The sequence below is a fragment of the Diorhabda sublineata genome, chromosome 3, assembly GCF_026230105.1.
Source record: "Diorhabda sublineata isolate icDioSubl1.1 chromosome 3, icDioSubl1.1, whole genome shotgun sequence".
NCBI classification, from domain to species: Eukaryota; Metazoa; Arthropoda; class Insecta; order Coleoptera; family Chrysomelidae; genus Diorhabda; species Diorhabda sublineata.
In genome coordinates, this window is record NC_079476.1 from 16,782,013 (window position 1) to 16,803,986 (window position 21,974).

The 21,974-nt window shown below is 32.3% G+C and overlaps 3 protein-coding genes across 5 annotated transcripts in view; 2 read left to right on the forward strand and 1 right to left on the reverse strand.

The window, feature by feature from the left end:
* Positions 1-1,505: 1,505 nt before the first annotated feature.
* Positions 1,506-13,427, forward strand: LOC130441424 (phospholipid phosphatase 5). Of its 2 annotated transcripts, none has more exons than XM_056775106.1 (4): positions 1,506-1,680; positions 6,517-6,825; positions 8,868-9,121; positions 13,278-13,427. In XM_056775106.1, the coding sequence occupies exons 1-4, from the start codon at positions 1,607-1,609 to the stop codon at positions 13,397-13,399; spliced, it is 759 nt and encodes a 252-aa protein (XP_056631084.1). In that variant the 5' UTR covers positions 1,506-1,606; the 3' UTR covers positions 13,400-13,427. The 2 variants fall into 2 exon arrangements, with proteins under 2 accessions (XP_056631084.1, XP_056631086.1); XM_056775108.1 differs by having other exon boundaries at positions 1,549-1,680; positions 8,868-9,174.
* Positions 13,412-16,963, reverse strand: LOC130441425 (acylpyruvase FAHD1, mitochondrial). Its single transcript, XM_056775109.1, has 4 exons — positions 16,715-16,963; positions 15,314-15,407; positions 14,647-14,790; positions 13,412-13,816 (listed from the first exon to the last, which is right to left on the reverse strand). Exons 1-4 carry the CDS (start codon positions 16,777-16,779, stop codon positions 13,472-13,474), a joined length of 648 nt encoding a protein of 215 aa, XP_056631087.1. The 5' UTR covers positions 16,780-16,963; the 3' UTR covers positions 13,412-13,471.
* A 66-nt stretch (positions 16,964-17,029) lies between these two features.
* Positions 17,030-21,974, forward strand: part of LOC130441423 (F-box/WD repeat-containing protein 1A) — a 42,723-nt gene continuing 37,778 nt past the window's right edge. The window contains exon 1 of one of the 2 annotated variants that reach the window (XM_056775104.1): positions 17,030-17,315. In XM_056775104.1, the coding sequence (XP_056631082.1) occupies positions 17,262-17,315 (54 nt within the window). In that variant the 5' untranslated portion in view covers positions 17,030-17,261. Of the gene's footprint in view, positions 17,316-20,609; positions 20,727-21,974 lie in introns of those variants that run through there. The other variant, XM_056775105.1, reaches the window with a different exon arrangement.

Genomic DNA, 21,974 nt, shown 5'->3' on the forward strand with positions numbered 1-21,974 from the left:
TATTTTCTGAGCTCCGTCATCAACAAATCACTTGATTTATTCATTTTATTTGTACTATTGTTGATGTTAGTGCCATGTTGAAAGCCCTTTCAAACAACTCCTAGTTGGTCTAAATTTGGCAATAAAAATGTCATCGTTTCAGAAAGTATTCATAAGATATAGAGGAAAGAATTGATAAAATAGTATCTTATCTATCGGTAATACATGTTAAAAAGCGATTCCATAAGCTAGCGGCAATTCTAGATAATTGAAAATAATTTCCAGGGTTTTCTTTTGGTCTAATTAACCATACATTTTTCATCCCGGGTCTTTACGACAATTACTCTTCGAAATAGGGCTGTTTTTAATTAACCACCAGATATACTAGCAAAACTCAACAGTATTATAATAATTTTGCAATTCTAAAATTTTTAGAAACAAATGCAGATAACAATCTAAACATTCGTTTTTTATTGTAAACATCAAGCGATTGTTTTAGTCATTTTCAGACATCTTAAAAGAGATAAAATTCGAAAAAGTTAGAAATTCCTGCTTCTGTTTTCCATTGGTTGTATTTAAAGTAACTATAATCAACCAAACGCTACTTAATGCCAACATCTGAAAAAAAAATACAACATGGCAACGATGTAAGGCATCTGTCATATATAGTACGTTCCACTGAACCTTCCTAACATCCCTTAGATCGTACCACGGTTATATTGTAGTGGTAGATTCTATTTCATTTGTGCAGAAAGAATTTAAATAAAATACCGCTACTAATAATAGTTTTAATGTAAATAAAGAAATGTCCCCTAAGTTAATATAGCAGCTGGTTGTAACGTGATCCGGAAATGATTTATAAGCTATTATCAAAACATGGCGGAAATTTAACATCGGAGCCAAAACTTCTTACAAGTTGCTTTGCAGATAAGTCAAATCGAAGTGAAATATGTATTCCAAATGTTACCAAGTTACCATACCACAAGCCACCAGTGTTCAAAAGGTGCGTTCCACTTATATCTTAACAACGTCCACGGACTTTCCACGTTAATGGAACGATTATTTTAAAGGTCGAGGGCATTGCAGTATGACTACAAACTTCTTATAAAAGCCGTTTGATTCAAAATAGAAAGTATATTAATAACAATGATAGTGTATTTCAAAAACTGTGTATGTATTACAAATATGTATCCATACATTTACATGGACTACCAGAAAAATTAAAGTGACAAAACATCTATTAGAACTGACGTCAATCAGTGGATTTTCAGTACAGAAACACCTATTGCACACCTACTAAAATAACGCTTAAATTTTGCTATATTACTAAGACTATCTCATTTACCAGTATTTTATAACGCATGTCAAATTAATAGCAAAGGTTTTGTGACATAGATGGCGTTCTATTTGGTCAGAACAAATAACACTGTCGTGAACCATCGGACTTTAGTTAATCTGTGGCGTGTACTCTACACAAAGAAATAATGTTAGCCTTGACGTCAGATATGTGAGGTTAACCTATATTTAATCAGTCAAAATTTTAGTGTAAAAATATACTGTTACAATTGAAAAAGTATTACTCAAAATGAATTTGGAAATATAAGATATAAAATAGTTTGAAGAAAATATGGATAAGGCTACCACTGTACTTCATCTTATTATTGAAAGTGGATTTCGAGTCGGCTTTTGGATAATATTTTTGTAAGTATTGAAAACTATCATATTATAATCAAAAATTTCAATGTTTCAATTTTATTAGATTACTGGTTTTTAAAATAAATATATTAACATGTTTATACGGTATATTTTAAACAATATTTGATAGAAAATCGTAACACCATATTCTATATTCCTAACCTATTTCTATATTTGAGAAACATCAGTACAAAATCTCAATTATAAGAAATAATATGAGAAAGAAGAGAAATGCTTCAGCTGTTACGCTACGAAAATTTTCCATTATTAGAAAGTTTTAAAAATTTTAAGAAATTCGCAACCTCATATTTTTCAGATAAATGTTCATAGTTCAGTTGATATCATTTTTTTCGTCGCTAATAACAACTATAAAATGAAAAGAAAGTAATATGGAGACTATCTTTAATACCCTTTAATTTTATTTTACATCATGAGTACGGCACTGTCTCAATAACTGTAAATCGTGCTCAATATCCCTTAATTATGTTTTTTTTTCCAAATTTAATTTGATATTTCATCCTCGCCTGTCGATAACTCATCAGATATCCCCGCTAGGTGTCTACATTTGTCACCTCTCATCAAGCAAACATCACGGAGTAGGGATAAGAACGAAGCCGGTCTCCCTATACAGTTTTTGGCTCTTTTTTAGGTTTTATTTGTGTATAGATCGTAGCAGTGACTGTTATACATATGTATCATTTTGATATGTGCAACTCACATGTTAATTATACTCTAAATCGTAAATTTATCATTAATTTCCAGTGCAATAATCATGTATCCACAACTTATTAATAACTGTTAATGTAAATAATGACATGTTGTGAGCTACCGCCCACAATGGCCATTATCTTACCTGTACATATTGTATTTAACAGTTTTTGCAAATAGTTTTAAATCAAAACAGAAAAGTGTACGTGTTTAATAAGTAGGTATATGTGTTCTATTAATGTGAAAGGTAAGTCAAATAATAAGCAAAAGATTACCGTATTAAGTCCCTATTTTTCACAAATAAGTATTTTAACTTGATTTATTTAACTACAGCAATACCTGCAAGACGTAAAGGGACCTATTTACATCCTTTTTAAATCACTCGGCCACAGCAACGCGTGGCCTTATTCACGATTAAAACGTTCAGCATGAATATAATTTTGGGTTTTTCGCACAGGAAATAATGTGACTGAACAAGACTCCGTAAAATAATGGAAATATCGAAATGTCAAAGATGATTTGAGACCCTGAATTGATTAGTTTGATATCTAAATATCTGAAAAAAAATCTCAATTACTCCTAGGCATGCACAACATAAATTTCAGCAGGGAAATTGAAATCAAGTGGAAAAAAAGAAACAATATTCAGTTGTACATTGTTTGGAAAGATATAGGGACTCAATAAAATGATTTAGGAGAATTAAAAGCGATGAAAATGACTAGAAAAGTTATTCAGACATCAAGACAAAATGTGATAAGAGTTAAATCCTAATTCCAGACGAACACTATGGTGTCGCATGCTCAACAAACAATACAAACCTTTCCAAGCACTATCACACGTTCCCCTGACAGCACTTTCAAACGAAGAGGAAATACAAGGTTAGATATGAGGAAATTGTGAGCTTCTAAACTCTTATAATCCTTCATAGCTTCTCTGGTCGAAAAGTTCGTGCGGAAAACTGGGTAATCCAGTCTGTCTAACTGATCACGCGTGGCCACTGGTCCTTATCTTCGTACCGCAGCTCAAACGGGTCACAATCAAACTTCTGAACTTTCTTCTGATAGCGCTTACGGTCACGATGAGTAAATTTCTCACTATATCCCCTCAAAAAAGCCGTGCTTCATCAAACAATAATCACTAGCAATGCTCCGGTATTCTCCTCGAAACGCATCAACAATTTCGCTGACGCCTTGTTGTCATGACAGTTCAATAGATGGCGATTGCGCCGCGTCGCCCTGCCGAGGCCTCGTACACACCAAGGATATGAGAGCACGAAGTTTAAACGAACAAATCCAACGTGCGTGTGAGCACTAATCAGTTACGTGGATCGCAAGGGGCACGAGATTAACGAAATCAACAGAGACAATTAGAACAAAGAGAAATGCACATTTCTTCGTCTAGCATTCCAATATGAGCCTGCTGTTGAATATTATGCTCATTCTAAAGTTGTTATTGGACAACTATATTTGGTGCATATTCTCGCATAATTAACCTTTTCATTGCGACGCCCTTTTACAGTCGGACCAGTGAAACTTTCCCTGTTATGCCTCATTTTAGTAGGTCTAGACGAATTTTAATTTGAAATATATTCTTTACTTTAATAAAGTATCATATAGTAACCAAAATAAAGCATAATTTCAATGTCTACAACTTTTTCTATTATAAGTAACGGGTGTCCGGTGGCAGAATTAGGATTTGAATTTCGAATTTCTACGTAACCATTGAGCGGAGTGGCGGGGAGGAGGCATCGTTGGCATCGTCATTCGTGCGGGTTATTTAGTCGCAACGGACGGGTGAACAACGTGCGTTTGCAATCGAAGCCTATTTCAAAGCCAATGAATCGTGTGCAATTGCTCGTCGAAGATTTTCTTCACGTTACAATATTCGACGGTTTCGTGACGTCCCAAGTGAAAATTGGATTCGATCACGGATGCGAAGGTACCGAGTTCAGCAGAAAACAATCCACGATGAGGACCCAGCAGAACGTCGAGAACGAATGAAAATATCGAACTCGTCGTGTAAGTTTGCGCGGTAATCCGCGTCAGTCAGTTCGCAAGAGAGCGGCTGCCTTGTGGCTTCCACAAACTATAGTGCACGAAATTTGAAGAAGTATCTTAAATTTAATGATTTGAAATTCAAATTGTGCAAGCGCTTAAGCCTAATGATCACAATATGCGTAAAAATTTCTGTGAGATAATGTTGATGAAGCCCATTTTGAATTGAATGGAAGTGTAAACAATCAAAATTGTCGTTATTGGTTCCTTAAAAGACACAACCCCCGTTTAAAACATTAAAAGTCACTTCATAGTCCCAAAGTGACGTTTTGTGTTTGTTGTCAAGCAGGGGAATAATTGGACCATATTTTTTTGAAAATCGCAATTTTCGTAGACGGGGTTGCTTATAGGCGAATGCTTAACGATTATTTATTTCCAACATTGAGCCTTCACTTCACACACTGCTAGGAAGACCATAGCGCTGCTTCGTGATTTCTTCCCTAACAAATCGATAAGCCGACTTTTTTCTGTGGAGGTATCTCAAAAGTACAGTGTAGGAAACAAGGTCGGCGACACTCTCCGACCTGAAAGAAAATATCGTTTGCAAGTTGCAAGAAAATCGAAGCCAGGCTCCAAGAATGTGTCCGATGTAACGTTCAACATTTGGACGACGTAATTTTCAAAAAAAGAGAACCCGCATTCGTCTATCTCACGAGTATGTATTGATATCTAGTTAGCCTAGACCAGTTCCATGCATAAACAAAATATTGCGTTACCATAGCAACGAACAATAACTTATTAGAAGTGTCAGTGTAAAGTTTGACGTCAAAAAAGTAAAACCAGAGTTACGCAATAAATTAAAAGAAAAAAGATGTCTACCGAAATTGTGAAAATCGAAAAATTGGAGTATCGAGCCATATCAAGTAGCTGTATTTGAAAGGGTTAAGAGGTAAGCAGATTTATGAAGATTTGCTTAATACCCTTGGTGATCAATGTCCTTCGTATGCGACCGAGAAAAATTGGACTGCAAGCTTCAAAAGAGGTAAATTTTCCATTGAAGATGATGACCGATCGGGAAGGCCAGTTTCTGTGTCAGTTTCCGAAAATATCGATGCAGTTCATGACATGATTTTATTATCATACCGTCGAATTGGGCCAAAACAGATATCTGAGTTCACATCAATTTGAACATGAGAAAAAATGCTGCAAAATGGATCCCCAAATGTTTGAATGTTGACCAAAAGCGTGCAAGGATAGAAGCATCGCGTTCGATCTATGCTCAATTTGAAATCGATGTGGTCTTCTTAAAACGAATTGTTACTATGGATGACACTTGGGTACATTTCTACGATCCAGAAACAAAACAACAATGGATGGAATGGCGACACTCTGGTTCTCCAAGACCTAAGAAGTTTCGTGTCCAAAAATCTATATGAAAAGTTCTTGCTTCAGTTTTTTGGGATTGTCATGGGGCAATCATGATTGATTTTTTTGATAAGGGTAGAACAATAACTGGAGATTACTATTCGACATTACTGACCACTCTGCGGGTAAAAGTTAAAGAGAAAAGACGTGGAAAGCTATCCAAAGGTGTTTTGTTTTTGCAGAACGAAGCCCCTGCACACAAACCTCATGTTGCCATGCAAAAACTTTGTGATTTAGAGTTTGAATTACTAGAACACCCTCCTTATTCACCAGATTTAGCTCCGTCCGACTATCATCTCTTTCCTCAACTGAAAAAAAGTTTAAAAAGTCGTAAATTTCCTTCCAATGAGGAGGTAATAAAAGCTCTGGAGGTCTGGTTTGCAGAGCAAGAAGAAAACATTTTTTTTGAAAAGTCTAGAGACGTTGCAGGTTCGCTGTAATAAATGTATACAATATGTTGAGTGATAAAATATTTCGACATTGAAATTTTGTTTGGTTCTATAGTAGGCTAAGAATTTTCCAATATATCCTCGTATATTGATGCATATGATCTGTAGTTTTTCTGTTATATAGATTTTAAATCCTAATTTTGCCACCAGTAAGTAAGTTATTTTTATTGAACTAAAAAAATATTTCCTAGATTTGATTCATATGGCAAAACAATGTTTTGCCAGGTCAGCTAGTTATAAATAAAATTAACAATTTCAATTTCTAGATGGTTAGATAAACTGAGTCCAGTGGTAAGACATATCGACGAAGATGAATTATGGATGTACCGTTATCCTTCTGTCGATAGTTATTTTCCTAAAAGATATTTATATATGACAATGGTGTGTGTCCCGATGATTATTTATATAGGGCATTGGTTATTGTCTCGAAAAAATCGTACAACAATTCCAGAAATAATACAGAGTGTTTACGGTTTAACTTTAGCTTATTGTTTGAATGGAATCATCACTTGTGTGTTGAAATTGAGCGTCGGCAGACCAAGGCCTAATTTTTATTTTAGATGCTTTCCAGAAGGGTAAGAATTTTACAAGCATATATTTAGTATAATATACATATAATATACTTTAAAGTGATATAAATGTGTCCTGATGTGCCAAGATATTTAAAAAAAAAGTATGTATTTCGCGTACAGATTCTCTATTTCTACAGTGTTAAATTTCTATTTGTGCTTAACGAATAATTAAAAAACTTCTACGGTTAATTTATATTACATCCATTATGACTACTTCTCATTTCATGCCGTATAAATTGGAAATTATCTATACGAAGTTTGATCAAAAAAATATGATCATTAAATTTTGATAGCATCAAATATTTTGTGTCTATTTCAGTTAATATATCTCACACTTTCATTTCTTGGAACGTGGATCTACATTCAGGTACTAAATTACAAAAATTTTTATTGGAGATTAAAGTTGAATATTTTTCAACGTAATCTCCTTTTAGTTTTAGTATACTTTTTCCAGGGATGTTCAATAAGCTCGATACCCTTTTTATAATAAAACTCGTAAAGTTCCTCAAAACAGGCATTAACTGTCGACCTCACCTATTCTTCCTCTTCTTCTTTCTGCAATGTAAGCAATATGCTTGTTTTTCCTCGTATCCTCTGCTGTTTAATTATTAGAGAGGTTGTCGCTCCATCCTTGCGGGTTCTTCCCAATATCCATTCGTTTACGTTGTCAATCTTACATGTTCTTCGAATGTCCTCGCTTCTCTCTCCGTCAAATAGTGTTTTCCAGCGATCCTGCGCACTAGTTTCATTTCGGTGGTTTCTAATATTCTCTTTGTGTTCGATGAGTCTGGTCCGGTTTCCGCTGTGTTCCGATATGTTCAGGGAAGCTGAGGTTTGTGTTGTTTTTGCCGCTTGGTTTCTTACCTCCGATTCGATATCACCGCATCCTTATATTTCTTCTTCTTTCTCTTTCAATAGGACCAGGTCCAACTCTGAACTCCAGCTCTCGTACCACCTCTTTGGTGGTCTGCCTACAGGTCTCCGAGTTTTAGTTCACTTTTTGTGCCCTGATCCATCTCACTACATCCTGTACGCCCATTTCTTCTCTTATGTCATCACTCCTTATTCGGTCCCCGAGGGTGACTCCCTTGATGGTTTGCAGCATTTTCATCTCTGTGGTTCTCATTATTCTTTTTGTTGTTGATGTCTCGGCTCTAGTTTCTGAGGCATATGTGAGAATAGGTCTCACACACGTTCTAATCTTGCTCTGTGAGCTCATCCCTTTGTTTCTCCACACTATATCTCTCAGACAGCCGCTGACTTTTGATGCTTTCATCGTTTGTGTTCGTGCCTCCTCTGTAAGGTTTCTTTCACTAGATATATTTATTTCCAGGTAATTGAATCTTGATACCTGCTGTATTATTCCGGTATCGACTGCCAATTTGCATCTAATAGGATTTTTTGATATTACCATTGATGGTGTCTTATTGACTGAGATGCTCATATTAAATTTTTGACAGAAATTTTCATCTTATATAATAAACGTTGTAAGTCGTCTTCATTTTCTACTACGGCAATACCATCGTCTGGGGTTGGGCTAAGACTGTCTCCCTGCCGAACACCAGTATTAATTTGAACTTCTTCGGAAAGTTCTTTGATGACTCGTTGATACTTATAGTCTATGTTGTTTTTCTCCTTATATTTCTATGACTACATATTTAAATTTCATCTCTTGTTGTATAATTTCATCATCTAAAACCAGTTTGCATCTGATAGGTGTTTTTGAGGAGGTCATGTATTCCGTTTTTGCTGCAGATATCTTTAATTTTTAAACTTATTTACTGAAAACGTTCACTATTGATGGCTACCAAGCAAATACTAACAAACGTGGCGTCTTCAAACTTGGAATGTATGCTGTTAAAAATTGTGTACTTTCTAATACAGTGGTATTTTTCAAGCAACTACCGCCATCTCTAGGTCATGCCATGTACTTCTGAGACCTTCCTCGTATTTATTTGATATCCATTTGCTTCTTCTTTAAAATTGTATAGTATATTAAAAAGTGTGATTTTTAATATGAATAATTGATAAAATATTTTTGATAGTTATGGCACCGATATAGACAATTGTGATGGTGAATATCACGGACAAATGGACGGAAGAAAAAGTTTTCCGAGTGCTCATGCTTCTTTCATTTTCACATGCATGATATACATGATTTTATATATAAATACTCGTTTAGATTTGAAAAGACCACGATTTTGTAAAGGGATCATTATATCGATGGTGACTACGCTGTTTTTGTTCGCTTCGGTAGTAGCGGCTAGTAGAACAGCTGATTATCATCATCATTTCTCAGGTAAATAACAAAATGTTTATACAACGTTTTCAACGTCATCAGAGGAAGTCGTGGTAAGTTTAGTTTTATATATAATAAAATTTGAAAATGTTGTTAAGGCATTTCTGTCCTGATAAAAAGGAAGCAACTAAGCACAAAAGAAAAATTATAAAAACTCGCGAAACCAGTTTTTTTTTGATAATTATGAATGAAAAAATACATTATTTTTTTGTCAAAAATTTCGTAAATTGTATCCTGCAACTTGTGTAAATACAATTCATTGAAAATATTGCTAAAAAATTGCTAATATTACGTTTTAGTTTCCTAGGAGTTTTTTAAATGTTTCTTCATCTATTCTCAACTAATTTTTGTATGTTTTTTCGTATAATTCTTTAGCTAAACTGCCCATCAAACTCCAAAAGCAAGGCAGAGGCAGATATAATTATTGCCAGTGATGCACTGGCCACTTTTTTCTTGTTTACTTCAATTAGCTTTGCTATTTTCAATTTAAATTGCCCACAAAATATTAAATAAAGTTTGAGGTTAGGAAATTTTTTACTTTTGAAATTTTGATTAGTTGTAACCATGATGCAGTGGTAAGAGACTTGCATAATGTCAAACGACATGCAGTATTTGTCTATGTAATATTTTGATCTTTCAAGAAATTGCATGCAATTTCTGGCACTTTATCTTGCATCATGTCAAACGGCCTTAAGCATTTTTATCTTGCATTTGATAAGTATTCATAGGCAAGAAAGCAGTCGAGCATACTTTAGCGGCATTTTAGCTTAGCACCGATGTTAATTTTATACATCCAACAAAGGACAAACTAAAATAAAAGACGTCTAAATTCGTGACTATTTCTTGTTGCCGCATTTTCGAATAGTACGTTGAATAACTAGGTAAGTATCAAAAATCTTTGATAGATGGCGGTAGCTACGCCGTTTGCCGTTTTCTTCGACATATTTAGAAACATTTCGATATAAGAGGGGGGAGATTATAAGTTTGTTCTCTGCTTCTCTTGTCCCAGTCCATTCTCTAATATTCTTCAACTAAGAGGCTTGTTTCCTTCCAATTTCTCTACGATCCTCTAACTAGGGATGGGCAAATGAAAAAAAATATCGATAAATATCGTATCGGTATTTTCAAACAATATCGATTTATGCAGAATAAAAAATATCGATATTTTTATTTCCAAAAATTGTCAAATTATTCGAACGTTAAAAAATTTGATCACACATATAATTTTTTAAGTTTTATTTATTAATTAAAAAATTAAATATTTAAATATTGTTAATAAAATAAAGTTAATGCATCTAAATGTTCTTGATTTTAGGTCTCTTCTGTTTTAAAATTGGTTTTAAACGTCAAAATTTATCTTTCTTTTAAAAATTATCGAAAAAAAAAACAAAGAGACCTAAAATCAAGAACATTTAGATGCATTAATATATCAAAGAATCTAAGAAATAAGAAATGAAAGAAATTTAAAATGAAGTTTTTAGTAATGTCAGAAAATGATCCTGTGAACAGCGGTTAGTATTCTGAATTTTATTCAATTCAGTAATCATCTGGTATAGACATCAAAAGTACTCGCTCTTTAATATATTCTCCAGTTAACCTGCTTCTATTATCTGGAACTGCTGAATCGACAGCCGAAGCAAGTCTTTCAGATGATACAGAGGGAGTCTGACAGATCAAATATTTTAAAGCTATTTCAGATAGAAAACTGGTGTGAACTGGCGAAAATTCACCCAAAATTCTATCGGGTCTGATTTTCGGTCGATTAATGGTTGGTCCAAATATTGTTTGAGTTCATTGAGAACACTGCCAGAGCTTGGAATTTCTACTCTATTTCAACTAAGTGTTATTAATATTTCATGCCTACACCAAATAAACGACGAACTAGCTTCTTGTGATGCTTGAGCAGGTCTTGGATCTGGAGTTTGTTGTCCTCTTCGCCTGTGCTCTAAGCGTATCTCATTGCTGAGTCTTGAAATAGCACTGGAGACAGCGAGTGGAGACGTTTAAACCGTGGAACTAATATAGTCGCCCCCGAAAGAAAAGAATTTTTTTCTTAAGGGGAACGAGTTTTTCTTCGACTTTCTCAAGTAATGCCTCTTTAACAATTTCTCCTAGAGTGGTCGATGGCGTTGATTGATCAGTAACTTGATGAAGTAAATTAGAAACAGGAATTGCTAAGCTTGAGGTAACATAGTATTCTCCACTGATCTCTTCAGTAGATTCTTTAAAAGGACTAAGAGGATTAGTAAGGTCTCGAATTACTTTAAGCTGCGAAGTTGCCACCATATCAGGCGTATTTTTGTTAGTTGGGTATTTAGTGGCTAAAATTTTCGACAATTTAACAAACCGTTTTCTAGTGCTGACTGCTTGGGTTAATGTCAAAACTTCGCTTTTTTTGCCTGAAGCTTGTTGCTCCGCTCATAATTGGTCTGAAGCATTTACAGATTGTTTAAAAATGTAACATTAGTTTTAAAATGATCACAAAGTGTTGAAAATGCGGGAATTTCCTTTAGTACCCCATCAATAATAAGGTTTAAACAATGAGCTAAACAGGGAATCCTATAGCACTTATAGTAAAGCTCGCGCGTTCTGGTCTACCCTTAAATGTAGACTTAGTTGTATATTTAATTAATTTATCAATTTATACTTAAAACGGGTACATTATTACGATAGTAAGTGGAATACAAAATTAGTATAAAATATTATGAAGATCTTAAAAAAATATCGAATTTTTTACTCGAATATAAATATCGACTATCGATACTTCAAGATAAAAAAATCGATGATATTTATCGATTATTTGAAAAAAATTACGATATTTTATGCCCTTACCTGGGCATCATTCGTTGGCAAGTTCTGTCAAAATGCTTTTTTATGTGACCCAATTTATTTGATATGTCGACTTTTCTTTTTTTTCTACCTTTTGGATTGACTCTAGTCCAAACGAAAGAAAGCAATTTATTTTTTGACATTAAATAATTGTCATGTAGAAATGTTGGTGTTATTTTCTCACCATCTCGTCTATAATGTATTTTTAGACTCGCTTCACACTAGTTGCGTACCGCGGTCAACCGGACCCTTTAAGTTCGATACTATTTGCGTCCGGGTTGACCATTTTCTTATTTACAGATTAAGTTTAGGTTAGGTCATAAATTTATCCCCATCTATGATAGTTATCCCAACAAGTAAGGGGTGTTTTGATTAATAAGTTGGTAATATGTATTTTACTTAAGTAAGAAAATGGTTAACCAGAATTCAATATTTAGATATCGATAATCCTGGAACGTATAATTACTTTGCAGAAGTATTTAGTACCATATTTCTTGGGAGGTTTTCGGGACGAGACTCATATAATGACCCTTATAGTGACCCGGATTAAAATTTGACCGCGGGACGCCACTCGTATGCAACCATTGGATTTGAAGTAGTTTGTGTTGTGTAGCTTAACATGCAATCTGTTTCAAAATACCCGCTGTTTTTCCATGACAAACTCAAATAATAATTGTTTATCTTTTTCCTATCTTCTTCACTGAATTTAGTTTTACAGCTGTTACATCCCTCTCGCACGTTATGCTTATTCAAATATTTAATTTTTTCAAGTATCTCACAAACTTGTACCATTTCAGTTTACGTAAAGTTGCCGATTTAGGGTATTAATCTTAACTTTTTGTTTCTCTTTCATTGGTATTCCCATCCAATGAATTTCTTCTTCTTATCCTACCAAATTCTATCCAACGAATATCTCTCCCTCTCTCATTCTGTACAGCTCTAAATTTGGGGTGTATTTTTAACATTTATGAACGTCTAGAGCGCATCCCTTTAAAGTGGCTTGGTGGCGCTACGACTTCTTTTAAAAACTCTCAGAAACTATAAAACGTAAAATGTAATTCCATAACACGTCGAAGCAGCATCTTTTTTTTTATTACAGCGGTGTTAAAATATGAAAGTGGTCAAAAACCACTTGGTCACTTTCTTTTTTATCAGAGCAGATTTGGTGATCATCAATCACAACTTAGGCTGTTTCTTCGAAAACACTTGACATAGAGGAAGAAGGACCGTTTAAATTGAAAAAAAAGACGCAATTTTTTTACCCCTTCAGTGCAGATCCGGCTCGATTTTCTGACTGTATAACAATTTTTTTTATATAATTTTTCAGATGTGATATCAGGAGCTCTAATTGGTTCCGCAATTGCTTATATTATACAAGGTTGTTATTCTTCGACTGACGAAATTTTGCAAGAAAACCTATTAAGAATTGTTAAACCCGATCACGATTAAATTACGCCCAAATAAATTTTTTAAACATTTACAATCGACTTTTTATTAAATTTCGATCCAACTAAAACAATATCATTTTTCTTCGATTACTTCAAATTTAATATCAACTAAATCTCTAATACCACCAGTTATGACATCTTTATCTTTCACTGGTCCGAAATTGGGGGGTGCTCCAGTTAGAATCATATCGTTTGGTTCCAAAGTGATGTAACTACTTATGAAACTAATAATATGCGCTAAATTGAAAAGTAGATCAGACGTGCAAGCATCTTGACGTAATTTTCCATTCACTGAACACCATAATTGTAATTTGTACGGGTCTGGGACACTAGTTTTTGGAATAAATTTGCTCACAGGGGTTGCAGTATCGAAACCTTTCGCAATCGTCCATGGTCCTCCTTTACTTCTCGCTTCAGTCTAGAAATCGTATAAATTAATGTGGTATCAACAAATTTAAGTTAATTTGTGTATTGCCAATATGATAGCTAAATACTAGCTAATGAGGGGCGCAGAAAATTGAATACAAATCAAAATAATTTGTAAATTAGTCTTTTCAAAAAACTTATTACAGATTATAATAAATCAGAGGATTGATAACAGTTTCATCGTACTCTATTTTTGAAACACCCTGTATATCAAACTCTATAATTTTTCATTTTTGATTAATGTTGTTTGGCACATTCTATGGATAATGCAGATAATACTATCAATTGTAATGAACCAAATGACCACAATGTGAAAAATATAGTTTGGAAACAAATAATATCAGATATAATTAACCAAACGGCATCAAATAAAATTTGTGTTGATAAATGTTGTTTGGACCATGATTTCAAATTCCATTAACGGTAATGAAAAATACTATCTGTACACTGTAGTGAACCAAATGACAATAAAGTAGAAATTGCGTTTTTTCATAAAAAAAAACAATTTCGCAAATTATATAACATGTGCTACTTAAGATCATATGAATAGAACCAAACAGTTACCACTAAACAGGCATATAATTGCAGGAAACTGTAAAAAGAATTAATTTTTTGAGTTTTATAGATGGAAGTTCAATTTATACCCTACTAGTTTAAAAATAATTGTTTTTCTAACTAGATTTTGACAATTTTTTAAAAATTACTTTGCCAGATAAATCTTAGTTCATTAAATTTCAGATTTTTATTTATTTTTCAAAATTTTTATCATCAACGTTTGGTACATAAAAATAATTTAAAAAGGTAAGACGAGAAATGTCTTACAATTTTGTTAACTGCTGTCATATCCAGCCCTGCACAGTAACCGCCAATATAGTCCATTGCTTCTTGTTCACAAACTTTCTTCGCTTTTTTTCCAATAACTACACCTAGTTCAATCTCTTGATTAACTGAAAATCCTTTCGGAATCTAAAATGATATAGTATTTGAATAGTTCTTAAATTTTTGAGAAAGTCATGGTAGAACAAGTTTTCCCATTTTCAACTGTTTTTACGACCAGGCTCCACATAATAAGCAGTATTATATTTGGAGCGAGTGGGCCCCTATCCTACCCCTTGTCTATTTTTAAAGTATCAATTCTATGTAAAAGTTTTAACACAGAAAATCAAACTCAAAGTTGGGTTTTCATTTTTCAAATGGTCATGTCAACGATTTCATAATTTTTCTGTGAAATAAGCAACATCTTGGGACACTTTCAAATTCTGGGTCACTAGGATGCGCAAAACTAGAATATTTCTTCTATTACAACATCTGAGACTTCTACCTAGTAGAAGAAGTACAAAATATTTTTTTAAATTTATTATTTGATTTTCACTGTAGATAATATGAAATTTATTTGGAATACAGGATAAGTGATTTCGTAAGCATTATGGAATTTATAGAGGATTTTAGCTTCGAATTAATTTGATAATAAAAATTAGAATCAACTCACCACAATTGGACCTTCAGTAATATAACTTGTGCTTGGTTTCATGAACACATCTAAAGTTTTTGGAGGATCTATTTTCAAAACTTTGATAAGGGATCTGTAAATAAAAATTAAACAAATCCAACACACACTTTTCTCAATACTTCCATCAACTTAAACACTTTTTTTGTATTAATTATGACATACCATTGTGCTTTCTTACTTCGAGATAGGGCAATTTTGCTGATGAAAAATTTTACCTACTTAGCACGGCACAAAATAAAATTATCAATACAAATATAAACGATTATTCATGAAATTTTCAAACAGCATTGTATACATCAATAATTTAATCTACTTACAGATAATTTGGAATGCCCACACCAATAATTTTTCTACCTTGTTCTTTAAATGAACTTAATTTTGCCATTATAAGTCCAAAAATGATTTAAATTACCCGCCATTGACTAATCACATACTACAGGTGTCAAAAACAATTTTTTCGATTGTACATTTTGACGGAAATATTTTATATATGTCTAGCTGTCATGTCGAACATAAGTTACTCTTCAACCTTGGAAACTGTGTAGTCCTTATAAAAGATTTCATTGATAAGTTAATAAATGTTTATATAATGAAATTGTTTCTATTAATCTTGTTTATTAAATATTCGGGACCTACTCATATTTTTAAATAGTTAAAAGTTAAATTTAAGCTGCTTGCATTTTCTCGCATAGAGGAAAGATACGTATGGAGGTATTTACTTAATTTTCCATACTCAAGATAAAGTGGCTTAAAACCTTGTAGAACAAGTCATTCGGTAAAATAAGCAGAAGGCGAAAAATTTTTAAGTAAAGTTTTCTGCTTTTATTTATATTTCACAGAGTTAACATTTATAAACTATAGATGGCAGTACACTCTTTAAAACATAAAAGTTGAAATTTCTAAAAATACATAGATTATTTTTGTATCTATTTATTAATTATTGAACAAAAAGTATATTGAAAAGTATAAAATTCTGTCAAAATTTTAGTATACCAGCGAAGTAGTAAAGCACCTTCGGAATCTTTAAAAGTTTTGTTGTTTTCGTTAGTTTATAAAATAAATCTACTTAAATTTATATTTTAAAAATACGGCCTAGGAACCAACACTTTATATTGGTATTTTTAGATATGGTATTTCTTAATATATCTAGCTTTTAGTGACAGTTAAATCTATATCGGTTGCCTTATAAAAGAATGATTTCAAAATAAAAAGTTCATCTACCAAGAAATTGTCAATATTTTCAAGAAGAATATTATAGAAAAGTGAATAGAAAAAATTATTTAAAAGCATTTAAAATAGTTTCATAAACCTAACCACATTAAATAAAAATCAAGTATGAACTACAAATATTTCAAATATATTCAATCGCTATAATCTCACTTGTAATTTGATGTAACGCCAAGAATTTTCTTGCCATTTGTTGCAAATAAATTCAAATTACTCATAATTTTTCAATAAACACCACACCTGATTACAATTGCATAACAAAAGTATTTGAATATCCCGCCATCCCGTCACAGTTTGTTTATTCAATAATTTCCTTTTCTTGAATGTATGTGTGTTTATAATGATCTAATAATTATAATCCTTTATGAACTATTCATTTTTTGAAAACATTATGATTCGCAAACCATTTTGTCATTAAATATCAGTTATTTTAATATTATATAGTTGGCAAAGCTTGACACGAGCTTTGACAGTAGCATGATGACTTTTGAGAGTTTTCTTTTATGCCACACTTCTGCATCGGGGAAGGAAGTGTTGTGATCGTTGTGATTTAGTTTAGACGGTCGTTAATATTAGAAATTAAACCACAATTTGTTAATTAAATAATGTGTTAGTGTAAATAGTTCTATAACTAATTTTTAATAAATTGGTGCGTATGTTTTTATCGTAATCGATACAGTTAGTTGATAATTTCTATACAATGATAAAAATGGAAACTGATAAAATTGAAGATACAACCACGAATAATAGTCAGGTGAGTTTTGAACCACATAAAAGATAACTAAGTAGTTGAATTGGATTGAAATCAATTTTGTATGTAGATTTGTTCATACAACGGACTTCACGCTGGCATCCTAATGCCTTTATTTTGTCATCTGTCAGTAACTTTACTTGTCCCACATAATATTACTTCTGGTTATAACAAAAATATTTTGAATGCTGGTATATAAACCTGTAGTAGCAGTATTAGTTTTTTGTGAGTCTATTCGATGTAGTATAGATAGTTATTATCCTTTTTATTTTTGACGGTAATTAAATTTATTAAATTTCTAATTACGAAGGCTTTCCACTACAATTTACCTTTTGAACAAATATTAAATATGTTAGTTGTTAATGACAATATAATAAATTTATTTAATCCAGTAATGAACGAGTTTTGTTATTAATTACCATTTATTGGTACTCGTATCATTTTGAACTCGTATAATATTTGATTTATTATGTTCATTGAACTTCTTTTGCTCTCTCCGTTTTTGTTGGTTTTCTAAAAATAACTGAAAGTGGTATTTTGAAACCTTATAAAGGTATAATTATGTGTTTATTCATTTGTTAAACTGAATATACCTGCTTTCACTGTCAATTCACTTGATAACAAGGCGTTACATAGTCATTAAAGGATAATTTGTGTAAGAATATATAATTTTATTTTAATGTATAGAACTAAACCATTTATTTAGTCTACATCTATTTCGAAAGTTTTTGCCAATATTTTTATGTATCTACATAATCTACTATAAATTTTTCTCTTTTTTGTTAAATTAATTTTGATTGGGGATTTAAGATATTGCAAAATATAATTGACTAGTGTCGAAGGACTCCATTCGACTAAAATTATTTCCACTACAATATGCAGTAATTATTTATACTTTGAAGACGAGTTTAAGTTAGATCCTCACAAGCTATACTGCTTTAATTAATTGTATACAGGAAATTCATTAAAAAATTGGGAATTGTAAAATGATTACTCAACATTTCTATATTATTCTCCTTGTAAGTGTCAAGATATTCAACATATGAATAACTTGTTTCATACTGAGGAATTTCTTATATTAATTAATATTGTTTTTAGTAATGTTTGGATATTCAAATCAATTTATAATTGTGAATGAATTTCCAACCAAAATCACAAGAACAGGAACACAATAATTACCACATTCCCATTATATACCATTAGATGTTGTTTTAAACTTGGAATAAAAATTTCAAGGTCTCATTTTGAGGCAAAAGAAAGATACAAAAGACAATTCAGTACTGAAATCAATTGCCAAAAAAATGTTTTGATTAATTAGATTATATTGTTTCTAAAAGGATCTAATAAGAAGTTAATGATTATCTGAGTTTTTTGGACTATCTGTCTTATTGAATAATAAATTATCTTATTTTTTCATATATACATAACCTATATAAAATAAAAAGTTAGTTTTTGATTGATTTTTCCTTTTCTATTAGTGGTATATTTTTGATGTTTTTCCCATTAGAAGACACATGTTATATAAAACAAATCGCTTATTTCCAGTTGAAATAACATCAACATTACTTGCTCTTTGATTATCTGTGTTACATAAGTAGCACATGCCTAAAAATATTCTTGAAAATTTCTTTCATTCTAATCTGGCTTTGGTTTTTGTTTGTTTTACCCATTGTAGATTTGGGAAGTCGTTTTGGCTTTACAGCTATTCTGCACCCATATCTAGAAGATATTTTGTACAAGATTCTACATATTATTGTTCTACTCCCAAAATAAATAGGCTCTGCCATGCTCATCGTCTTAAGGTAGTATTTGACGGGGCAGTGAACTGTTAGAAGATCAACCACAACTTTAATATCGTTTCTGAACATAGAGAGAAGTTCTTCAGGCTTCTTGGCTGATATGGTTATGAATCTTTTAGATTGTTTTAGGTCTGAAGTGTTTCTCCAGTAAGACTCTATCTGATTCTTTAGCTGTTCATATAATTAGTTATTGATGTAGCATCTCGTGTGGCCACAGTAGGGTTCTGGTCCAAGGAGTCATTGCCCTCCTTTTTGGCAAGGTTGTCTGCTTCCTCATTTCCTGGTATACCCTGGTGGCCTGGAAGTCACATTCGAGTTACTTGTTTTTGATAGCTGGTAATTAAAGAGTTTGTTTACACTCCCACACTAATTTCGAAGTGCACTCAATAGATTACAGAAACTTCAATGCCAATTAGCTATTTGAGAGAATGTGGATATGCTTTTTAAAGAAGTTTTTATCCAAAGACTCCTGAGCACATTTGTTTATTGCTAGAAACTTTGCCTGAGAAATGGTGAGTGAAGTTTCTAGAGGTATGGAGAGCTTGCATTTTTGTTCAGAAATGCTCAGTCCAGTTCTTCGCACTACCATACATTTTGAGTTTGCAGAAGGTTTTCATTGAACCATGATTGGCGGTCATTAATTACCACTTCGAACGGGGTATCTTCTTCCAATATGTTATGTATTTGGTACATTGGTTTGTCACGTCTTTCTGGCTTAGTTAGGTATAGAATTCTTACTGACCTATCAGATTTCCTGGCTTTAGATCTACTGTCTAGATTAATATTATTATAACACTCAGTTTATAAACCAAGTCATGGAGCCCAATCTTTAACAGGTTTATGTTGTATATTTGAATTCTTTATCAATTTGTTCAATTAACTCCAATTGTATGTGGTGCAGGGACCGGTTCCAGTAATCGAAATGCGCTTGTTATTTTTAATTTTTTAAAATATGACCAGTAATAATAATTACTTCGATCTTTTCATATCACAGGCAGAGCAAATTTGAAGAACTCATTTCTTTCTCAACATTAACAATTATCTTAAGTTGCTACTTAAGATATATATGTTGATCACTCTTAATAGTTCTTTGGGTTTTTAATGACAAACATAAAACAAACAGACTTTTACAAAGCATCAGACTTTTTTGACCAGAAAATGTGCTTCAGTTCTGATACAACGTCATCTAGACCTATTAGACTTAGTTTTTCAATTATTTTGATAATATATATTTAAAAAACATCGCTTATTTCAATAAATTTATTTATAAAATGTGAATAAATTATAGGAGATATATTTTATAGTATCATATTTAGTTTCGGCACCCAAAAAATATATGAGTGCGGTATTTTCAATAAAAAAGTTTTTTCTCATTGACCTTTGTTTTGCTTTTAAAATTTGTTCCAAAGAATTTTTGTATCCTGTAGAAACGTACGCCATTGAACTGGGCATTCATAGTTCTTTATATCAAAATACATTATATGGCTATTAGTGTTATTTTTAAAATAGATCTACAAAAATGACTTGATTTAAATTAAATACCAAATGTTTTTGTGTATATTAGAAGTGTGTTTGTTGATGTAAAGTGAAATCTTAGAAATACCAAACCTTCTTGGTAAGAATAATTTAAATGAATTGTTAGGTTATAAAACAGTCGAAGTTAACCTTTGTCCATTGTTATTCAGTTAACAAATGAAACCTATTAAGTCGTTTCCTTTATCGTGCTGTTCTTGAAGCAAACTAAATGTTACCGTAACCCGCTATACGATGTATTCTTATTCTTGTTTGCGCGGTTGTCGGCTCGCGGCTATAATTCCATGATTGCACGTTCTTCGTTTTTTTAGATTCGTCAATATTCATGTTGAACCATTCCGATTTATATAAATTTCTTACTTCTTAGACATCTTCTATATATTTTTGTCGTTAAATTATCTTGATTTTAGATCTCTCTTAATTAATTTAATATCGTTTAAAAGCATAAAATATTTTGATAAAGACTACAATAGGCCGAAACGTCAAGATTTTTTTATGCTTTTAAACGAAGTTTAAATTAAAAGAAACCTAAAATCAAGATAATATATCAACTATATTATACAGAGTGCTTTGGAATAGCACCACTCCAATCTCTCGGGAAATTCTATAGAAAAAAAGTTGGTATGAGAAAACTTCCAAAAAACGCTTCGTAAGCGAGTTATAGTGAGCGATAGATTTCGCCCGGATTCTTGATCTACCGACAATAGGAAGCCATATTGAATTTCTCGGTTCTGAAATTGTCGTGCAAATTTGTTTGGTCTATACATATTTTGACATGAAAAATTGATCTCAGATCTGTAACTGTAATAGTTTTTAGTAAAAACTATTACAGTTACCTATCTGAGATAATTTGCATGACAATTTCAAACCCGAGACATTCAATATGACTTCCTATTATTGGTGAATCAGGAATCCGAGCGAAATCTATCTATAACTTGCTTACGAAGCGTTTTTGAAAGTTTTGTTATAGCAACTTTTTTTCTATAGAATCATTTCCCGAGAGATTGGAGTGCTATTCGGAAACACCCTGTTAACTATACAAGGCACATTATATTTAGAATTGTAGCCGCCCAGATTGAGCTCTTTTGACCTTGTATTTTTTGTGGGTGGTAATTCTACATTTTATCACTAATTAATTACAGCTTAATACATGTTTTTGCAGCATCGACCATTGTTCTCCATTTCTTTCTGTCCTACATTTGTTTCTACCACGTACGTCACGTACTCGTAGACTTTGCATATCTTGTAAAATCTGAACTTTCCATCTATTTTTTTGGTCTTACTGGCAATATTTTCTGGTTCCGTCTTCATTCTATTTGTTTCCTTATAC